The 12,627-nt window shown below is 44.4% G+C and overlaps 1 protein-coding gene across 5 annotated transcripts in view; it reads right to left on the reverse strand.

Annotated features, from left to right (window-relative positions):
* The window catches only part of SOX5 (SRY-box transcription factor 5), a 195,926-nt gene that overhangs the window by 67,323 nt on the left and 115,976 nt on the right, over positions 1-12,627 (reverse strand). For all 5 annotated transcript variants that reach the window (XM_044281304.1, XM_044281306.1, XM_044281305.1 and 2 more), the window contains 2 exons: positions 9,849-10,021; positions 9,614-9,682 (listed from right to left, as the gene is read on the reverse strand). In XM_044281304.1, coding sequence (XP_044137239.1) covers positions 9,614-9,682; positions 9,849-10,021 — 242 coding nt within the window. The remainder of the gene's footprint in view (positions 1-9,613; positions 9,683-9,848; positions 10,022-12,627) is intronic.

The following is a 12,627-nucleotide window of genomic DNA, read 5'->3' on the forward strand; positions in this document are numbered from 1 at the left end:
CCTGAAATGGGCAGAGCATCTGGTAAGAAATGCGCTTCACTTCTCCATTCATTTCTATGGAAGTACTCGTTGCTGCACACCTATACGCACACATAAATACCCACATACACAACCATAACACCACACATAATACCATGCAGTCATGATCACCAACAATCCAAAACTTTTATGGAGTCATAATAATCACATGCATTAAGTCTAACCTGCCATAGACAAACACATACACCGACATATATATAAACAGACTAACACACACCTATGCCTTTACATACACTCATACAAAATACACCTACATGACCGTAACCCACATACAAATATACAACTTCATATACCCACAAACCTACATACATCAGCACCATATAGACTGTTAACACATACATATACACACCCACACATATATACACACTCATACACAGAATGTGTAGGAGGTGATTAAACATATCATTGACCAGGGCCCCTTACCAAAAGAATTTATTTGGACTGAGCCCTGTGTTTTGCACTTGGACTAAGAGGACACTCACGCTAGTTTCCAAACATGCAGTACAGCTATCCGGCAGGCTGTTCTGGCAGAGGTTCACCGTATCGGGCCTAGCCAGGTACTGCAGTGTACCGCCAGACCTCACTGGCCTTAATAGGATCCGACAGGTTTCTGGCATGAGCAGCACTGGTTTTGGTCCGGCCAAAACCCGGCGCTCATGCCGGAAACCAGCTGAATCCCTGCTAAATCCCATTATAGTAAATGGGATCCGGCAGTGCACTGCATTATCTGGCCAGGCCGTCTACAGTAAACTCCGGCACTCCGGATAGCTGTACCGCATTTGTGAAACTAACCTTAAGTTGTAATGTTAGCTACTGTACCTTTACTTTATACTTTGCCTTTTTTGCACTATACATACATGGTGGGCACCATGGGCCGGCAATGGCCTATAGTCACGTGTGCAGACGTGGAAGCATTGTGCCACACAGGCTACCTGATATTGAGTGAATCTGTGAGGACTTTTGGAGTGATTCATGGTCTTCAGTAGTTAGTCATTAGAATGTCAGGTATGAGAGCATTGTGCATGGGACTGACAGGGTATCAGAAATATGGAGTGCAGCCCTACCAGCTTATGTCACTGAAGAGGTGGTGGAGAATCCTGCGGAGCAGTTGCAGAGTGCTTGAGAGTGTGCCCAGAGATTGAGGCCGTGTCAAGACGTGATGATCTTTCATGAACTTGTACTAGGGTGAATCAGAGACTGTTATATGCCCATCAAGACTAAAAGCACCAAATTGTTTGCCATTACTTGCAATTGGCAAGCTGTATGCCCATCACAAATTGTAACCACAAAGCTGTGTGTACATTACAGACTGTAACCAGCAAGCTGTGTGTACATTACAGACTGTAACCAGCAAGATGTCTGTACATTACAGACTGTAACCAGCAAGCTGTATGTACATTACAGACTGTAACCAGCAAGCTGTGTGTACATTACAGACTGTAACCACAAAGCTGTGTGTACATTACAGACTATAACCAGCAAGCTGCGTGTACATTACAGACTATAACCAGCAAGCTGCGTGTACATTACAGACTGTAACTAGCAAGCTGTCTGTACATTACAGACTGTAACCAGCAAGCTGCGTATACATTACAGACTGTAACCAGCAAGCTGCGTGTACATTACAGACTGTAACCAGCAAGCTGTCTGTACATTACAGACTGTAACCAGCAAGCTGTCTGTACATTACAGACTGTAACCAGCAAGCTGTCTGTACATTACAGACTGTAACCAGCAAGCTGTCTGTACATTACAGACTGTAACCAACAAGCTGTCTGTACATTACAGACTGTAACCAACAAGCTGTCTGTACATTACGGACTGTAACCAGCAAGCTGTGTGTACATTATAGACTGTGACCAGTAAGCTGTGTATACATTACAGACTGTAACCAGCAAGCTGTGTCCCCATCAGATTGTAACCAGCAAGCTGGGTTCCCATCCAGCAAGCTGTGTGTACATACGCTGTAACCAGCAAGCTGTGTGTAATACAGACTTAACCAGAAAGCTGCGTGAACATTACAGACACTAACCAGCAAGCTGTCTGTACATTACAGACTGTAACCAACAAGCTGTCTGTACATTATAGACTGTAACCAACAAGCTGTCTGTACATTGCAGACTGTAACCAGCAAGCTGTGTGTACATTATAGACTGTAACCAGTAAGCTGTGTATACATTACAGACTGTAACCAGCAAGCTGTGTCCCCATCATAGATTGTAACCACCAAGCTGTCTGTATATTACAGACTGTAAACAGCAAGCTGTCTGTACATTACAGACTGTAACCAGCAAGTTGTCTGTACATTACAGACTGTAACCAGCAAGCTGTGTGTCAATGCTTGAAATTGCCAAGCTGTGTGCCCATCACTGATTGTAACCACCAAGCTGTCTGTACATTACAGACCATAACCAGCACGCTGTGTGTTCATTACAGACTGTAACCAGCAAGCTGTCGGTACATTACAGAGTGTAACCAGCAAGCTGTGTGTCAATGCTTGCAATTGTCAAGCTGTGCCCATCACTGATTGTAACCACCAAGCTGTGTGTACATTACAGACTGTAACCAACAAGCTGTGTGCCAATGCTTGCAATTGCCAAGCTGTGTGCCCATCACTGATTGTAACCACCAAGCTGTGTGTACATTACAGACTGTAACCAACAAGCTGTGTGCCAATGCGTGCAATGGTCAAACTGTGACTGCAAATATTTGGCACTGGATGTAAGCATTACTGGTGCCCCACTGGAGTAACCCATTGGAGTAAAATTCTATTCCTGTGTCTGCCTCCATTATTGCATCATCCTTTAATGGGGTACCATGTCAGCTTCAAGGGCCACACAGAAAAAAACGATCCTCTTACATACACAACTCCACCATTTATGGCTTAAATGTGAATACCCGTTGTATGTCGGAGCCAGAATTCTAGAAACAGCTCAGTTAGGCTACTTTCACACTAGAGCTAATATTTTCTGGTATTGAGATCCGTCATAGGATCTCAATACTGGAAAATAACACTTCAGTTTTGTCCCCATTCATTGTCAATGGGGGAAAAAACTTAACTGAACAGAACGGAATGCTCCAAAATGCATTCTGTTCCGTTTGGTTGCGTTCTTATATGGTTGCTTATGCGGTTTGCTTTCCGTCATGGGATGCGGAGCAAGACGAATCCATCATGACCCACAATGCAAGTCAATGGGGACGTTGATCCGTTTTCTTTGATACAATCTGACACAATAGAAAACGGATCTGTCCCCGATTGACTTTCAATGGAGTTCATGACGGATCCGTCTTGGCAATGTTAAAGATAATACAACCGGATCCGTTCATAACGGATGCAGATGGTTGTATTATCAGTAACGGAAGCATTTTTGCTGAACCTTGCCGGATCCAGAAAAAACACTAGTGTGAAAGTAGCCTTAGCAAGGTATTCACTGTTTCCATAACTTCCATTCACTTCTGTGAGAGCTATGGAACCCGCATGACACAGTTTGCTCGCTCATCACTAGGTAAGTGCGCTCATACATTCACATTACAAGCATCCAGAAACTTCTCAATTCCCCTTTAAGAGTAAAGTTAATTATTTCCGGGAGCAACTCCTTTGCTCTCATTTGGCTGATTAGCATCAATGTGGTGGAGACGCCATCCTGAGTGTGAAGGACTCCACATCTACACGAGAGGATGGCGGTTCCCGGCAGTTACTGCAGGAATAATTATCTGCTTTGTTTCTATATTGTGGAGGCTTTTTTTGTTCCTGCGTCTTATCTCAAGGCTACTTAGACCAACAATAGCAGCAGTCGCCGTGTGAGCGCGCAACTTCGCCAAGCACCTGATTTCAATTATTTTTCTATTGCTAATTACTATTCACTCCATCAAACACGGCCATCGCCAGGTGCCAAAAACTCCAGTGTTTCTATAGAACTGAATAACATGCAGTAAGGGGCATGAATGACTATGTATATAGGCAGGGAGCAGAGCGGAGCTTGTCATCTAAGGCTCATGGATTGTGTACTGATAATGATGTAGTAGGTGGTACCTGCAGTCCTATGTAACACACAATGATAACTGTCTGAGTACAGGTAATGTAGTAGATGCTACCTGCAGTCCTATGTAACAGCACAGATAACACACAATGATAACTCTGAGTACAGATAATGCAGTAGATGTTACTGGCAGTCCTATCTAACACCACACATAACACAGTGATAACTACCTGGGTACAGATAATCACCTGCAGTCCTATGTAAAACAACAGAAAAGACAGTGATACCTCTCTCTGTACAGATAATGCAGTACATGTTACCTGCAGTCCTAATGGCCCCTTTACACTGTCTGTACATGGAACAGAATAACAGAGCTTGCCAGTGGCTGATTGCGAGCAGACTGACGCTGGGAACCAGCAGTACATGATATTATCCTATATTACGTCACAGCATGTTCGTAGGAACACTCATTAGGGACGATCTGCTGATATAAAGGTGTTGCCGAATACCTGAGGAACGATTGAGATGCTCAGACATCGAGTAATAAGATTGTTGGTGCGGACACCTACGTAAATCGCAGCAGATCACGCCTTCTATACAGCAGTGATAGCTCTCTCAGTAAAGGTAATGCAGTAGATGTTACCTGCAGTCCTAGGTAACACCAGGATAAGGCCTCAAGCACACGACCGTTCTTTTTTTTGCGGTCTGCAAATTGCGGAAAGGAACAGGCGGCCCATTGTAGAAATGCCTATTCTTGTCCGCAAAACGGACAAGAATAGGACATATTACATTTTTTTCGTGGGGCTACGTAATGGAGCAACTTTTGCGGCCCCATTAAAGTGAATGGGTCCGCATCTGAGCCGCCGAAACAACGGTCGTGTGCATGAGTCCTAACACAGCATAATGCTCATGTGCACGACCATATCCTGGGTCCGCGTCTGATCCCCTTTTTAGCGGATACATTCATATCTATGGGTCCTCAAAAAATATGGACAGCACATCGATGACACCCGATGGCAAATTACAGAACATGTCCTATTCTTGTCCGTTTTGCAAACAATAATAGGCAGTTCTAGTGAAACATTGTGGCATGCACACGGATTGCGGTTTCCGGTCGTGTACATGAGGCTTTACACCGTGTTAAGTCTCTGAGTACAGATAATGTGATAGATGTCACCTGCAGTCCTATGTAACACCACAGATAACACACAGTAATAGCTAAGCTCTGCTACATCCGGGATCACACATGAATATGGCGCCGCCTCCTCCTCCTCTATCAGTGATTCCAGCTCTGTACTTATCCTTCAGTCACAGCGGCGGTGGTTGTCACATGTGTACAAAGCACAATCACTGCAGCGACAGACACCGGTATTTTACTCTTTAGCGTGCAGCAAACACGTTGTGATACTTGTCACTCAATATACGGCAGAGGAGACAAAAAAAAACTAAAAGATCCTGAACAGTGGAGCACGGCGTGTGCCTGCTCACCCTTATTATTTGGGAAGTGCCACTCTCACCGATTTTCTACTACAGCATAAAGTAAGGCAAGGCCATCAGAATGTGCCCCAAATTTATAGCAGTAGCACACGTGTCATTTCCTTACGCCAGATCGAGCCTGGCTTACTTTACACTATTATTTTGCGCCAAAAATCATTTAGTGAGACGAAATGTGTGTCTAAAACCCTGATAAATATGGCACATGGCATGTATACCAGAATTCTGTGCCCTGCAGTGTATTATAATCATAATAATGTACAGTAATATAATATGACCCAATATAACCTAATATATATTGTAATATGCTGGAACTAAAAATATGTGTTCTAATGTGGCGTGATATGCCGTAATGTGATGTACTATATAATGTATCATTACAGTAATGTCATATATAGTCATACCATATTCTGACATGATATAGGATAATGTCCTGTACTGCTGGTTCCCAGTGTCAGTCTGCTCACAATCAGCCTCCCTACCGATTTACCCGGCCGCTCTCATCTCTAGAGAAGTTGTCGCCTTTAGTTTTTTTTATATCTAAGTTGCAGAGACATCTTTGAAGTGAGACACAAGATGGACGTCTTCCTGGCTGGTGACAAATGATGTCATTATTCCGCTCGCTGCTGGGGTCTTTCCAGGGTCATTATCAAACCCCTCAGCACAATGGAATAATAATGTCTTCAAGATGCGACCACAGCGCTGCTCCGGCAGAGTGGCTCTGGAGACTGGACCTTGGTGGCCCTGAAGGGGTTAACCCCGGCGGAAAACCATCCCCCCCCCCCTCTCCCACCCTTGTCCCTTTTGTTTTTTTGATGTGCGGGTTCCCAGGCGATTATCTGAGGGTGGGGTCTATTCTGATAACTGATAGCTCATCAGCTGTGCAGCTTCTCTGAGAAACAATTGTCCCCGTCCCTGCGCCGGCGCGCTCACTTGTTTGGGAAAAGGTTGCAGAGTCATGGGAAAAGCGGACGAGAACGGGGCCGTAACCAGACCGTCCCCATATTTACAAGATGCAAGAAAACAGCTGCTGCTGACACATCGCTGGCTGGGACAGGGTGTCCTCCTAGGATCAGAGGCTGGGCGTGGCACCGTGTGACACCGCGATAACTGATCGCATCAGGCTCTGTTCACACTGGCTTCATGTTTTACATTTTCCTACAAGATACCTTTTCTCTTTTTTTACTCTCATTGACTTACAATAAGTCCATCATGTATCCATCTTTTCTACAGGGTAGAACATTGCAGCATACTCTGCTGTTCTACCTTTAAAAAAGCAGCAGGACCCTAATGTTAAGGAACTGACATGAGTGTGAACGGCGGCTAAACTCATTATAATATAAAATGACCATGAGCCAACACTGGCAGAGCCGAAATTGTCAGCAGGAGGAGCTGAGCAGATTGAGATATAGCTTATAAAAAGGGTCTTTTATACATTTATATTTCTGCTCTTTCTGAGTTCATTGTACACGGGGGCCATGGTATTAGTGACTGACAGCTATCCCTGTATGCACACTTAAGCCTCATTCACGCGTCATTGTTTCACGGACAGCACACGTCCCCATTTATTTGTATGTGTGTATTCAGACATCAGTGTTTTAGCACGGTCCGTGGGTCAGTGTTTTAGCACGGATGTGTGCTCTATTTTGTCCGTGTTCATGGATCCATCATGTCCATTATAGTCTATGGGTCCGTGAAAACCACGGATGCAACACGGATGCCATCCGTGTTTCATGGATCATTAAGAAGAGATGCTTTGAAAATTATTTTTCCGCTGTTCAGTGTCAGTAAAACACGGATGCAACACGGATAGCAAAAAACGGACACACGGACCCAACACGGATCCTTCATGGACATCTTCACGGATGCATCACTGACCACCTACTCACGGATTTGAGCACGGACAGGGATGTGTGAATGAGGCTTTACACATAGAATGCTATTCATCCCTGATCATAGCCAAATGATCCACCCTGAACTCAGAAAGAGCAGAGATGATCTATTGTTTAAGACAAGTTTTTATGGGTTTTTGTTTAGAATTTTTTTTTTTTTTTTTTCCATGTCCCTATCTATATATTTTTTTTAATTGTCAGAAGTAATCATTAAATCATGCACACTGGCTACTAGGACTAAAATACGTCAAGGCTTTGTGTTCTCTGAGAGAAGTCTCATGGGTCATAGACACAATGGATAGTAGGGGTCCTCACTGACTTCTATGGGAGAGTTTTGTAGGCATGCTCTGTGACCTGTGCAGAGGTCAGGACGGAGCAGATAAGCTGGGATATCACCTATAGGGAATGGTGGATCCTGTATTATCTATACAGAGGTGATATCTGTCATTGTAATTCTGACTGTGATGATAATGGGATGGCTACTGAAACGTTACGTGTACAGAACAGGAAATCTCAACATATTAATTTGACCCAGTGGCCAGTGTGAAAACCGAGAGACACATATACGTTTTAATTATAGACAGTGACATGGAAAACTAAAACAAAAAGAAAATATTTAACATAAAAATGTGATTTAACAATAGGTCATTTTCTCATGATACATAATATATTACAAGTTTTACTGAATCTTTTCCCAGTAAACTATATATCAATCTGCTCCGCGCCTCCTGCTCTATAACCTGCTGCGGACTGCTCTGCATCCTATGGGGACAAACCAATACACTGCAACAACCTGATAAATGTTTAGCTTCCTGGCCCCAAAAGTAATGACTATTGGTCCCACCGCCCTTGGTCAGATGACTTATTACAGGTCCCTTTCTTTTGCTTAATGCATACTAATGGCAGACGGACTAGTTCTGCTCAGGGTCCGCGCCATTCCTGCTGCATGATCAACATTATTACTATTTATTCCCAAAAACACATTAAGATTTATTAAATAAAATGTGCAGCAAGGTTACGGCAACCCTCCCCAGTATTGTTAGAGTCCTTTATAAAAATGTATCCCAATTATGACTGTGAAAGGCGCAGAGGCGATGGCGGCTTAATGAGCATGCGGCGCGGTCACCGCGTCTGTCAGGTGTATGTTTTTTTTTTTTTAACCAAGTTCTGAATGATTAAACAAGTGCAGAATCTTTAGACAGGGAAGGAAAAAATCACGTCGGAATGGACGGTGAAATATTATAATATTTAATATAAAAATATATAACAGTGGCTCAGTGGTTAGCACTGGTGCCTTGTAGCGCTGGGGTCCTAGGTTTCGAATCCGACCAAGGACAACATCTGCATGGAGTTTGTATGTTCTCCCCGTGTTTGCGTGAGTTTCCTCCCACACTCCAAAGACATACCAATAGGGACCTTACATTGTAAGCCCCACTGGGGACAGTTGGATGCCAATGTCTGTAAAGCGCTGTGAAATATAGTAGCACTATATAAGTGCATAAAATAAATAAATATAAAATATTTTATATATAAAGTATTATGAATACGACTTTCTGTATGGAGCCAGTGACATGGGGGGAAATTCAGAACAGCAATGGTCAAATAACACAGCCTGCTTTGTGGCGTACATTGTGCGTGGCCCCCATGCGCTCTGCCAGTCAATGGTCAGTGGTTCACAGGGGGCCAATCCGATCATGCCATAAATCTTAGCATGCAGATATCTAAATATGGTGATGTTTATTTCAGATTACACCTGTAATAAGGGAACAATGACATAAGATTTAAAGGGGAACTCCACCTAATTTTATCTTTTGTCAAAAGATGCCTTTTGAAGCAGCCTCATTGCCTCATTGAATGGCGCTAAACTGCAAGCAGACACCCACTCCAGGAAGGGACAAGTCTCTTCTTGGCATAGTCATGGCTTTAAACCACTGTCCTGTGAACTGCAGCTCTGCCTCCCATTGAAAACAACTGGAGGTAGACACCACGCAGCTGCCCGCGGTGTCCGCTCTAAATTCCGAATGTAAATTGCGCTGTGTGAATGAGCCCATACATCAGCAATCTGCTGTAGGGGACTAGAGGCTCTACAGGTGGACCCTTCGATTTTGGTGATGTGCACAGATCCCACCTGCTGTCTATCTACATGACATAACAGAAGATACGTGTAGGTGGAGTCCTCCTTTAATGAGACAGGGGGTGTTTCCTGACCTGTATTTGCTGTTGGAGCAGGTTGATTTTATGCTGCTGCTGCAGGAGCTGCTGCTGTTGTCTTGCAATCTGTAAAATAAAATGCAATTACCGGTTATTAATGCCAAGCTGCGACAAAGTTACAGGTCAGAGCTAATCCTAATACTCTATACATGTGACTGCTACCATGTTGGGACAGTTTGGTGCCTGATGTCTCAGCCCATTTTATAAGGTGCGGGCTGTCAGGTGGACTCACCTGTTCTTGCTGCTGTTTGGCCAGTTCCATCTGCTGCCGCTGTTTCTCGATCTGTGAAGCGGCGAGTTTTTTCTGCTCGTCATGCGCTGCCAGCAGCTGTTCTCGCAGACTGGTGAGCTGGTTTATCATTCCCATGAGCTGGCGCTCCTTCTCCGCTAGGCTTTCTGGAGTCCCTGGGGATGAATGCAAGAATTAATGGGAATGTTCCTTACATAAAGATTCTGTCTGAACAATCCCTTCTACCCGCTCCCCCAACTGTGAGACCCTATGAGGAATGGACACCATGTAACCCCAGCAAGCTGGGGGACGGAGAAGGGAGTTAAAAGTGTTAAAAGGTTGTTTAGGGCTGTGGGCCAGGGAAGATATGAGAGATGAGTAGGCCTGTTTTATATCAGCGAGTGAGGATTTGAATATGAGGAGGGATTGCTTGTATGTGGTGAAGTGATCCTTAGAATGGGATTTCTTCCATCACCGCTCAGCAGCCCTGGAAGCCTGTCTGAGTTTTTTGGTCAGGTTGGTGTGCCAGGGTTGTCTGTTGATTTTTCGGGTTTTATTGTGTGTGAGGGGGGGCAACAGTGTCCAGAGCTGTACTTATTGTGGTGTTATATAGGGTGGTGGCAGCATCTGGGTCTTGGAGGGAACAGATGGTAGAGAGTGGCAGAAGAGAGTCAGAAAGCAAGCGAAAAGTCGAGGTGTTTAAGGTTCCTGCGGGGGTGTGCTAGTGTGTGGACCGGGAGAGCAGCAGAAGAGACCAATGAAGAGAAGGTGAGTAGGTTGTGGTCGGATAGGGGGAGAGGCAAATTAGAAAGGTTAGATAGGGAGCAGAGGCGAGGCTGGTAAAGATAAGATCCAAAGTGTGACCATCTCTGTGGGTGGGAGCTGAAGACCACTGTGATAGGCCGAAGGAGGAAGAGAGTGACAGGAGTTTAGAGGCGGCCGAGTGGCAGGTGTCAATAGGGATGTTGAAGTCACCCATGATGATAGTGGGGATGTCGGCAGAAAGAAAGTGTAGGAGCCAGGTGTTAAAGTGGTCAAGAAAGATGGTGGCTGGGCCTGGGGGGCGGTAAAGGACAGCTACTTGGAGGTTCTAGGGAGAGTAGATGCGAACAGAGTGTACTTCAAATGAGGTGAGCGTAATGGAGGGTGGCAGTGGAGTTGGGCTGTAGGAGCAGGTGTCTGATAGGAGAAGACCAACTCCTCCACCATGTTTGCAGCCAGGGCGGAGGGTGTGAGTGAAATGAAATCCGCTATAAGAGAGTGCAGCAGGGGAGGAGGTGTCTGTAGTTTTTTCCCTCAGTTTTCTTTAGTGTTTTCTGGCAATCTGCAAAGTTCTTCAGGTTTCTTTTCCGGATAGATTTCATCAGTTTTGGATGTTTTTTTCATGCGTGTGGAGAATCACGTATATTCTCCAAACAACCATCAGTGAAAAATGGACTGCACATGGATGCCATTGACCGACTAACTTCAAGGCTTATTTCACTCGAGTGATGTTTCCATCCAGATGCGGTCCGTTTTTATAAAAAATGGAAAGCATTTGGACGAAACAGTTACCCATTCATTACAATAGGTATATGCACATGAGCAGTGTTTTTCACTGGAAGAATCGCAGCATGTTCTATGTTGTCTGTTTTTCCATGCAGGACTGGTCCGTTCAAGTCAATGGGTCATCTTGAAAAAAAAAAAAAAAACCAGACATCATAGGGACAGCTTTTTTTCAATGATAGTTGCTAGATGTGCGTTATTCTAGTTTTATTTAAAATGTGTGAAAATGCATCAAAAACTACAGACATCCTTTTGGAAAAAAGCCAGAACTCAACAGATTTGCAGACGACACTGAGAAAAAAAAATGTCAAAACCCGGACAAGTTCCATACCGCTTGTATGAAAGAGGCCTTATCCTGACTGTAGTATAATGGAATGAGTGCCAGTAAGCATGAAAACCTCCCTGTCCCCCATGATTACTACCTTGTGTCATGCAGAAATATGTGACTGATATCAGCCACTCCTTTTTATAAAGCTCCTGCACTGTAATAAGCCCCGGGATTTGAGGGTGACTGTCCCTTTAAGAGCAGTAGACATCTTAGTCTGGATTTCTTGTTTGTTACTTTCCCTTTTGGAACAAAATGTTTTTTAGTCGGTAAAACCAGCCTAATCCGATGAGTAACAATTTGCTGATATTTTCCTCCATTTCAATAAGAAATTTATTTCCAGTGAAATCTCCTAAGGGAAAACATTCAGGAGGATTCTAAAAATATCTGTAAACACGGAACTCGGCTGACAGCGCACACCCTGAGATGGCGCTCCTCTCCCTGACTGTGCCGCCTGGTACCACTGTGTAAACTGACCGCCAGAAAAAAAAAAGACATCATTGTGCGTCACAGAGATGTCCAGAAGCGGGAGCACTCCTGGGAAAGTTGGGTGACTACCAATGAGGCAGCTTCTATAATCCCAGACTGAATGCCAACTTCATGTCTCCCCGCCACAACATATCTAGTCTGGGAAAGCTGGGTGACAACCAATATGACTACCTGGCTTGTCACCCAGCTTTTCAAGAGCTGTAATTTGCAACAAGACAAGAATTGCTGTTGAGGTGACAACGCTTGCAGTGGCCATTACCCAGCAATTCTGCCATACTGTGCCGCTATGAGAGGGAGGAATTGCGCCACCTGCTGGATGATGGCTTCAATTTCGCCTCTGCCATGTTCGGCTCATTAGCATGTGACAGTTAATAAGAATTTTACATGACGACTGGTCTCGTGGTCACCAGTCCTGGGGTTCAT

Source organism: Bufo gargarizans, chromosome 2 (genome assembly GCF_014858855.1).
Source record: "Bufo gargarizans isolate SCDJY-AF-19 chromosome 2, ASM1485885v1, whole genome shotgun sequence".
NCBI classification, from domain to species: domain Eukaryota; kingdom Metazoa; phylum Chordata; class Amphibia; order Anura; family Bufonidae; genus Bufo; species Bufo gargarizans.